At 31.9% G+C, this 10723-nt stretch overlaps 1 protein-coding gene across 2 annotated transcripts in view; it reads left to right on the top strand.

Annotated features, from left to right (window-relative positions):
- Positions 1–2515: 2515 nt before the first annotated feature.
- Positions 2516–10723, top strand: part of LOC108904847 (multiple C2 and transmembrane domain-containing protein) — a 248046-nt gene continuing 239838 nt past the window's right edge. For both annotated transcript variants that reach the window (XM_018707542.1, XM_018707541.1), the window contains exon 1: positions 2516–2739. In XM_018707542.1, the coding sequence (XP_018563058.1) occupies positions 2703–2739 (37 nt within the window). In that variant the 5' untranslated portion in view covers positions 2516–2702. The remainder of the gene's footprint in view (positions 2740–10723) is intronic.

The raw sequence follows: 10723 nt of genomic DNA, 5'->3' as shown, positions 1-10723 counted from the left end.
GATGAAACCGCAAAAGAATTCACAAGAGTTTATTGAATGAATTCCCATAATGAACAAATACTTATTTCTGTTTCTTACTTATGTTAAGAGTTGTGCCTGTTTAGAAAAGACTGCCATAAAATCCAGAAAATTATTTATTTCTCTACTCGAGATAAGTAGATAATAGGAGTAACGAAAGTTATTTTTAACTAAATCTTTGAAAACTACTGGCAGAAAGAATGGTTAAACGAACATTTTGAGATTTGTTGAATAGTCCTTTAATTAAGTGACCGCCAAAATCCCCGGACTTGACGCCTTGGATTTTTTCTTTTGAGTTTGTTGAAACAAAAAGTTTATAAATCAAGGCCACAAACTGCACAGGAACTACGTGCTAGGATAATGCAAGCCTGTGCAAAAATTACCCCAAACAAAATACAAAAAGTAATTTTGAATTTACGTAAAAATTGATAAGTGCATAGAAGTAAATGGTGGATTGATAGAGGTGACAAGAATATAATTATTTAACTTTTGTTGGATTCAGTTTTATTATTTTATTTTTAAATCTGTTAAAACGAAGATTATTAACAATAAATTATAAAAAAAAACAAATGAACAACTACAGAAATAAATTGTAGAGTGGTAAAGGTGCAGAGACGAATCGTATTTTATCAAATATTATTAAAAAGTTCAGTCATAAGTGGTTTATGTCATTTGTTTAAAATAAAACATGTATGAGAGATGACACATATTAATTTTCCAATAATTACAGTTTTATCAGCTTTCGTCTTTTAATTTAACTATACTAGTTAAAAAAATTACTATTGTACAATTTTTTTCTGTAGTTGATCATTTGTTTTTTTATAATTTATTCTTTGTTACTTAATATGTGATGTGAATAAAGCCCTTATAACAATATTTTAAACAAATATTTTGTCTCAGTGCGATTTAAATCAAATAATAGATTTTCCTGTTACGTCGTACATTGCATATTGAAGTCGATATGTCTCGAAAACAAGTAAATATTGGGAAAAATTTTATATTACAAAAATTACTCAAAATTTAACGGTTTTTCAAATGGATTGCATTTCCACGTTCCAGGAATCATAAATTTTTTAGCATCGCCACGCCATCTATACAGAAACATTTCTAGCAATTCTAACTTCATTTATTTGAAGTTATTCGAGGGACCTAACAACCCCAGTTTCCGGAACTAAAATAATTTTTTTCATTTCGGAGATATTGGCAGCTGGAGTGTTAAATGCCACACCCTGTATATACTGAGACATAATACTTAGGGTATGTTTTCTTCGGGCAGGAGAAAAATGTGGAGCTTGCGCTTATACTCTAAAACTATGAATAAAATAGAACACTGTCAAATTTTTGCCGGAATCGATTCACACAAAATGCATGTCGCATTTCGGTTGGTTTTACTTTGCTAAATATTTGCCCAATATGCTTTAGTTGATTGGTTGCCCTATTAACTGTGTGAAAAAGCGCAAATTTCGACTACTAATTAAGCTCTACTTGCGATGATCCCATATACTTTTCTTAAGGAACGAATTATTTTCCGTATAAAACAGCACATAGAAGAAAAGTTCGAAGGTTCCCCTTTCAAACAAACTTTGTTTCATTCATTTTCATCAAGAAACGAAAGAACAGTCGCACATTTAGTGCAGCACTGCTTCGAAATACGGCTGATTTGCAATAATCGTCATTTTATGTAGATCCTAAATAACGCAGTGTATTAAAAAATCATCAGGAACCTTTTTTGTAGAGAGTTTTATGCTCGCTCTACAACTGGTACTTTGCATGTTTGTGAAATTGTCAATACTTTTCAAGTTATTCACGAAATACGTTTTTTTTTTTTGCTGTTTTCCGGTATTTTCCCGAATTTTCCTGGTTTGCTCCCGTGCAGAACTATTTTTTTCCTCATCTTCCAGCAAAATATTAATCACGTGTACAAAAAATTGAGCACTTCGGAATTACTGCCATCTCAAAACCTCTAGCAACTGGACTAATTAGCAAGCAAAGTGTCTAGAAGTACTTATTTATGTACAGGATTGCAATAAAAGTTCTTTTTTGCGCAATTTTTACAATTTTCCATATTTTTCTCATTTTTCTCCACACAGCCCGACTACAAGCTTAAGGGCAAAAGGATGCAGATCTGGCCTAGACTTTAGTCCACCCTGTACCTATCGAGTCCGCTTTAGAACGATGATAATCTGCAGTGCCCACGTGACGTCACACCTCCGCGTTCCGTCAAAAGTTAGCGACTCCAAACAAAGAGGCCCTAAGAGGAACATTACCGTAAACACCACGACCCGAGGGAGTCTCCCACTGCAAGAGTATACCACCGACTCGTCTCGGTCGTATCTTTAATGAGGATAATATATATTTTGCCCTTCGAATAAAATTGTTTCCCCTGCTTCGAATCGATATCCCTGCTGCCGGCGCGCCAGTTTCTAGACGTACGCCGCCGGATTCGCTTGTTTTCCCCCCCGACTCCTAACCTCAAATCGCGTACTCTGCCCGACGAGGTGTGATTTCCGGGGTCGAAATGCCCCGACTTTCCAGTGCGGATTCTAATTTTTGACGGGGCCGTTGATGTCTCGCGCCGGCAGGAATTCCTGGACTGACATTTTGACATGTGCTCCTGCGGGGATGTGTTAGTGTTTTTCAGTGGCGGCTGAAACGGGACAGGGGATTATTATCTCTTCGTAAACATGATTCCGTCTAAGTACTGTGATTCGTCTTCTTCGAGTAAGCCACTTGCTTCTTTCATAAATCGCCAAATACGCATTTTCGTTGACTCGAATAACTTGTAAATTAATGATTTGAAATAACAGAAATAAGTTGTTAATCATACCTTTGTTTAGTTACCTTTGTTTTATTTATCAATTACAATTAGTTCCACGTTTTTTTTTTAGTAATTCAAAACATACAATTATTGTAAATTACATCGAATGTCCCCTAAATGAGGTACGTAACTTTATAATTAGAAAATAAAATTAATTATGTTTAATGTTGCAACTAAGTTTATTTTTTACGAATAATACGAAGACATTTAAATCAATTTTTGCACATCTTCCATCAGTCATAGAAATCAATGAAGCGAAAATTATTATGCACAAGTATTAGATACAATTTAAATGCATTGTTTCTATTGAAAATTAAAAGAAAAGTAGTATCACACAATTTTGTTTATATTATTTTATAAATTCTCTTAGTACAAAAATACGTATAGATACGGAGTGTCTCACATAAAAACATTGCAAGCTATAACTCACATTAAAAAAATTGAATTAATTCTAAATAAACTCTGAAAATACCAAAAACTAACACTTATACAAGGTGTTGTTACGTTTAAATTTTAGGAGTATAAACTAAACTTAATTGTAAGACTAAAAAATACAAAAGTGGTAAGGTCTAGGTTTGAAATGTCCGCATATTAAATCTCTACCCTCAAGAGTTATTGAAGTGGGTGATATACAGGATGTTTCGAGAATAGTTGAGGAAAATGAATCAGTGGATTCTTAAGCCCATTTAGAGGAGGTGTTTTATGCAATTTTTTTTATTCCACCCTCATCTAAAAAGTTACAGATCTTTAAAAGTTGGTGTTGAAATCAAGCTTCCATAGATTTTTTCAAAGCCAAAACTAAAGGATATTTGTATAGAGATAAAAAAATTTTAACAGGGCTCTCCGAAACATTTTTTTTTAGTATACAGGCTGTTACAAATTCGCTTCTCACTACAGGGATCTCGAAAACGGTAAGAGATACAAACTAGCTTAAATCAAGGCTAACATGATTAGTTTTCGAAATATTTGAAAAAAAAAACGAAATTTTGGAAATTCGTTTTTGTTTCATTTCAGCCTTATTTGAGGTGATATTGAAAAAAGAAGAACACTTTCTCATGGCCACTTTTTGCCCTCTATCGAATGGCATAATTAGTTTTTATATATGAAGTTTCGTCTCTTCAAGACCATCATCTACTTAATTTTTTTTAAATACAACCCTAGAAATTTTATTACATTTTTTGCAAACCTTCATGACCCCCAATACTGTACTGTCTCAGCCTGAATCAGATTCAGACGTTTTGTCTCGAAAAATTCATCTTCGTTCCAAATTTATCTAAATTTTTTATTTAGATTTCTTTGTTTATTGAATCGTACACTGTAAGTGTCGTTAGACCCTGTGAAATCCATCTAGTTATTTAAACTATTACAACCACGCATTAAAATAAAAAATTATTGGTGTTTTATTCCCGTGACCATTTCCAGGCTTCTCAAACAAATTCCGATCTATTTTTTTTTCAGGATATTCATACAAATACATCTGACATGCTCTTTCACAGTTGCGGTTACAGATATAATAAATTCCGATAATAGGTATTACGCTAATCTTCGTTTTCAACCTTTGCCAAAACGAAAATGTTTTTGAGCATTTACTGAAATTTTTTAAAGAATATTCAGTTGGGGTTTTGGTTGTTCATATGCATTTTAAGAATTAATTTGTCATAATAAAATTAAAATTGTAAAAAAGTTTTAATTTTGATGCAACAACTTAATTGAGTTAAGGGGCCATCCATAAATTATGTCACAAGAATTTTAGGACTTTTGAACCTCTCCCCCCGTCCTTTTCACAGGTTGTCACATTTTTATAATCCCCCCCTCCTGATGTGACGTCACACATTTTTTAACTTTAGGCATGTATTTAAAAATAACCGAGAGAAAACAGCTATTTTCATTTTTTAATGTTGTATGAGAGATAATCTCATAGCGAGAATGCTAAATTATTAATAAATATAGATCAAGTTCGTAGATTTTTACAGTTTTTTATTCACATCTAAATTTCGCGTTTTAATATTTTAAATTTTAACATGTGACGTCACAAAACTTTTGACCCCCCCCTGCCCCTTGTCACACATTGTTACATTTCGGTAATACCCTCCCTCCCCATTTACGTGTGACGTAATTTATGGATGACCCTTAAGTATGACTAAGTGATGGTAGTAGTTAATAATAATAAATGTTTTATTGTAACGCGTTTTGGTAATAGTTTAAATAACAACAAACAAAGAAATCTAAATAAAAAATTTAGATAAATTTGGAACGAATACACTGAAGATGAATTTTTCGAGACAAAACGTCTGAATCTGGTTCGGGCTGAGACAGTACAGTATTGGGGATTATGAAGGATTGCAAAAAATGTAATAAAATTTCTAGGGTCGTATTTAAAAAAATGAAGTTGATGATAGTCCTAGAGAGACGAAACGTTACATATAAAAATTGATTATGATTTTCGATAGAGGGCAAGAAGTGGCCATGAGAAAGCGTTCTTCTTTTTTCAATATCACCTCAAACAAGGCTGAAATGAAACAAAAACGGATTTCCAAAATTTCGGTTTTGTTTTCAAATATGAAAACTAATCACGTTAGCCTTAATTTTTTAGAGGTGTAATGTTGGTCTTCTGATTACGCAACTTTGCCCCCATTTAAGCTACTTCGTACCTCTTACCGTTTCCGAGATCCCTGTAGTGAGAAGCGAATTTGTAACAGCCTCTATATGAACTCTGATAATAAATGTACAAGGATTGTAGTATTTCATTTCATTTTTTTCTGCAACGTTTGACTTAGTGACAGGTGATAACCAACATTTTCTTAATAGAATAAAATATTTTTTTTACTTAGTCTGATAGAAGTTTTTTTTTATATAACTTGCGGAAATGTTTCGGAAATAATACGCAAAATACTCCTACAAAATTATCGCATATGCCGTGAAAACCATCAAATAGTTACAAAGGTAAATATCGTTTGAGTAAGAAACACGTTATTATCACATCAAGTAACATTAAGTGACTTACCAACAATTATTTCTGTTTTTAAATTTGTTTTAAACATGATATTTACTATAATATCAGCAAATAGCACGATATATTGGATAAATATGACTTTTTGTTGACTTGCAAATCTTATTGGCGGACAAAATTAATTTTAATGAGAATTATGTGCAAATTTCTCATAATTTTTAGGCGAAAATCATATATTATTAGATTAAAAAAAAAACTCTCTTAGATTATGTAAAAAAATATGTAGTTCTATTTGAAATAGAGTTCAAGTAAATTATTTTTGTACAAAGGAATGTATATATTTTATAGACAAATAAATACTGAAATAATAAATTTTAATTGAAACTGGCTTATAAAAAAGATTAATGATACGAGTTTTAATGTTTAAATAACGGATATGATTAAACAAATTTAAGAGATTTGGAGATTATCTATCTTAACTAACACAAATGTTGTCTTGCTTCACCAAAGATTAAAACGATATCCATCAACTCCGAGTTGTTATACACGCAAATCATTTTTGACACTAACTACTAAAAAACTATTATAAGCACTATCACAACGACGATTGTAGAATCGGATTTCAGTATTCGGAATCACTGAGGTCACATGGCTCTCCACGCGTATTGCGAATAACGCTAGAAACTACAGCTTACCAGCTATGTAATTGTTGAAAGTACTACAACCCCAATAATTTTTTTCTCGGAAACTATAAGGAATTTTACAATTTTTTTTAATGTATTGACTCTCTTTCTCATGCCGCAACTATTCCCAAATTTTTTTTGGATAAGTTTTGAATTAACCTGTAGGTATATCTAATTTAAAAAGAAATTTTTACTTCTACTTCGAGACCTAAAATTTCTATTTATTTTCTATAAAGTTAAATTTACCTTTTGCACTCTGCAAAGTATGAGTTTGAATATATCAAAAGGGTAATGTACTTTTAATTCCTCTAAGAAAAACAAATGAAGAATTATTAATGAAATACAAGTTCATTTTTAATTTCGGACATAAATTTAATTCAAAATATATTTTTTAACTCATCTAATGTCCCTATTTTTATGAAACGTGCGATAATAACCATCGCTCAAAACGAGACCGATATTATAGCCTCACTTTAGTTTATACTTCGTTACCCCTTTAGAAACCAAGATGTTAAGTCAATATTTTATAAACGTCAATAGCGGACAATGGCATTTTTTTAATTAAACCGCTTACAGATCAATATACGGCACAAAGAAATAATGCAAAAGGTGTGTGGATGTATTATAAACTTATGGAACAGTAAACGTTTTCAAACGAAATACTGTTCGAGTTTGTGGAGATAACTCGGCTTTTGAAGTGGCTATTTGCCTTGAAAATGCACACGGAAAACGTAACTTTTTATGGCGTAAACTACCCTTTTATTTTCCTTAAAAAGTGGAAAGGTATGTTTCGTGAAGAAAAAAGCAGTCCATTGTTCAATAAACCACGGCAAAGACCGCTGTGTGTGTCATTGTTGTAATTGTTAAATTGTCTTTAGCAGAGGATTTCTAGGAACATAATTCGTTTGAACAATCATACGCATAAATACATACAATGCTCGTAGTAAACATGATAAAGAAATTATTGTCACTTCTCTAAAACAAGATAAAATAGGTACATAGTTTCACTGAAATAACCCTAGAAAATTTTTCTTTGATAGAGAAAAAAAGTCATAACATTAAAGTTAATATCCACTTACTATTTATAATAATAAATTATTTCTAGCATATGTTTACCAGAAGACCTTCATCTTTTATGTCATGTATGTCATGTATTTTATGTCATTTGTCCGTATATCGCCTAGCAAATATAAACGTTTAAGAAATTATCTTTTTACAGTTGATTTAAATCAATAGTGACTACATTATTTTAGTCAGTAGTGAAATAAAATAATTAGAATTATTTAAGCGAAGAAAATAACATTAAATAATTAATTATTTATTAATATCTACATCAAAATGAAACATTACATGGTGAAATTGGACTCCATTGGTTCCAAAACCAACGCCAGGGACTCTCTTTTATTGTGAGAGATCATTCTGCTAATATTTGCTATTGTATCCATAGAACAAACAGTAGAAGAGTCAGCAGTAGCCATAAAACAAGCCGTAGTAGAGGCAGCGTCAGTATTGTTATCGTTGTTTTCTTGATTTTCTGTTGAAAAGTATCTTGGACATATCCTTCAGCCACTTTGTGTCGTTTCCAACTTACAACAGTTCGAAGTAGACCAGTGTGCGCCACAATCTGCTAAGAAAGTAGCGCTGATCTGCGAAAAGACTGACTGGTATAAATATGTTTTTGTTGTAGGTACTTTTCCGAAAGTGTTAATAAATTGACGCCAACTTAGATATCTTCGTCATAGCTCTATTACGCTATTGCGAAAACCATCTCCCAAAATCGTGAAAGACCGCTCCTTGTGAGTTTTTGTGAATGAGAGATGAATGAGCAGAATGAGCACTTTTTCTTCTATATACTCCATGCACATCTTCACATGTACATCCACCAGCAAAAAGCAAAGGCAGCAGCCACCTGAACATAAAACAATACTTTACAAGGAATGTGTTGACTTTTTCTCTTGAAACGTGCTTCAATTTTATAAGACAGTGAACTTGTGCTATTTGCTTTTCACTTTCGTTTATGTTCAACGTAGTTTTGAACACTGAATATTGCATCAACATAGTTGAGGACTTGTATTTTCCTGACTAAATATCCACAGATTGCAATTTATTGACGAATTATCAATACTTTGATAACCTATTGTAAAAAAATACGCTAAGGAAACTTATTCCGTGTTTATTTATAGAGCATCTCCTATCTTCCAAATATTGAATAACGAAATAATAGCAAAGGTGTAGCTTCTTCTAATAAAGTATTTTCTGTCAGACATATGAAAATAATTAGAAAATTTGTTATTTATCAACAACTATCCATGATGGCCGACTTTGTTAACCAATAGTTGACTGCTTAATTTTTTAAAATACCTCTTCAAGTTTGTTTCTCTCTAAAAAATTGTAACTGTTGTCGTATGTTACACGTGAGAATGAATGTCATGCCATGTCATAAGCACGTGAGAATTTGCCACATTCGCGCAAGCACTCGTGCAACATCTCATTTGCTTATAATGGCTAACTTCACTCACTTGAAATATTATGTATCATTAATTATTCGGTATCGCATTGAACAAAAAACATCCTCTTTTCATATCTAACTATGTGCACAATTATACAATATTTTCAATAGTTAATGAACAAAATTTTCACGTGTAGTGGTCTTTATCCCTTAGAAATGTTAATCAAATGATGAATTTTCGTGATTACTTAATGACTCTATGATTGTGTTAAGATGACCTGCTCCTTCCGAAACTGAAGGCAATGAAGAAACTGTTGGATACCTGAAGAATGGTACTTTTTCAATATATACACAAAAAAAAGTGGTCACTTTGGACCCACAGAAGCCAAATCTACGATCAGAAATGCTCCATAATTCTTATTTTTTTTTAGCTGCCAAAAACCATTGCTAAAATCTAAAATGCAGCCAAAACGCTGCATTCAACAAGTTCCTCCTGGGACATAGCCCTGGAAACAAGCTGATGCATTATACTCGAGAAGCAGCTTGTTGCTTCTTTCAAAGACTTTCAGCTTCGTGTGAACTCCAAAACAAAAAATCAGCTAAATGAGTCCATCCACAGTCATGATATACCCGAAAATCTCTAAAGGCAGTTGTGAATGACTTGAGAAAATCGACTGATATCTATCAAGAGCTGCAAGGTTCCAGGACTGATTTTGTCTTCTTATGACTGCGGTATTGGATGAGTCAAATGTGCTGTGTGCGGTGTCTGTGGGTTAGGAATTTAGATTCATGGCATATTAAACAAGTTTGAATTTGTGACGTGAATATCTTTCGTATATATTTGAATCATTACCATTAAATAGCAATGTGGTTGATAAAAACGTTGTGAGACAATATTGTCTAACATTCTAAGATCTAATGAAGTCCATACAATAGCTTAACAAACTACAAATAACCAGCACTCAGAAGATAATACGTCTATTTATGATTTAATTTGACAAGTTAGGTACTTGTACCACATGTAGTAAATTTCAAGCTTCTTATTCAAAATGATTGCAATTCAGTTTGTCATGTGCAACATATTTGAATTATCGAGTAGCTATATCATGCGGGCAGCAGCGGGCATTACTACGTTTTTAACTTCATTGGGATATAAATATGTGTAAAATGACCTCAATTTAAAAGCTGTGTGAAAGTATCGCCTTAGTAATGACTATGTAAACGTCGTTTCATATTATTTTAGCAAATAAAGACAGTAAACAGTATTATAAATCAAAAGTAAAATATATGATTTTAGAAACTAGTGGTATTAGATGTAAAAAAAATAACTAAATACACCGAGGTACCAAAATGCCCACTGAAAAATTTAGGACCATTCAAATAATTTTTTGTAATTAATTCTTTACAGCAGCTCTTCATTTTAAAATGTTTATATAAAATTTGGCAGAAGATTTAGAATATAGCCAAACATAGTACATACACTGAAAAAAGGATTTATTTGGACTAAATAAATATCGTTTGCCGTGAACTATTCCTAGTTTTGGATATTGCCTAGCATATATATTGTGAAAAGTAACTAATAATAAGTTCATAGTTTTGTAATAAATCTTATTTGAATGTTAATTTATTTTTAGTGTAATATCACATTTCGCCTCTTTATTATTAATCTACATATTTTAAGATGTAGATGACATAAGATTATTAGAAATATATCTTAGCTTAATGTGAACTAACAGTTTTTCAGTGAAAATAGGTTATTTTAATATTAATAAATGAATGGTTTATAAAAAGTGAATTGTTTTTTT

The sequence above is a fragment of the Anoplophora glabripennis genome, unplaced genomic scaffold, assembly GCF_000390285.2.
Source record: "Anoplophora glabripennis isolate ALB-LARVAE unplaced genomic scaffold, Agla_2.0 scaffold104, whole genome shotgun sequence".
NCBI lineage: Eukaryota > Metazoa > Arthropoda > Insecta > Coleoptera > Cerambycidae > Anoplophora > Anoplophora glabripennis.
Note: the sequence above shows the minus strand (reverse complement) of the source record. Positions and strands in the feature narration are given on the sequence as shown.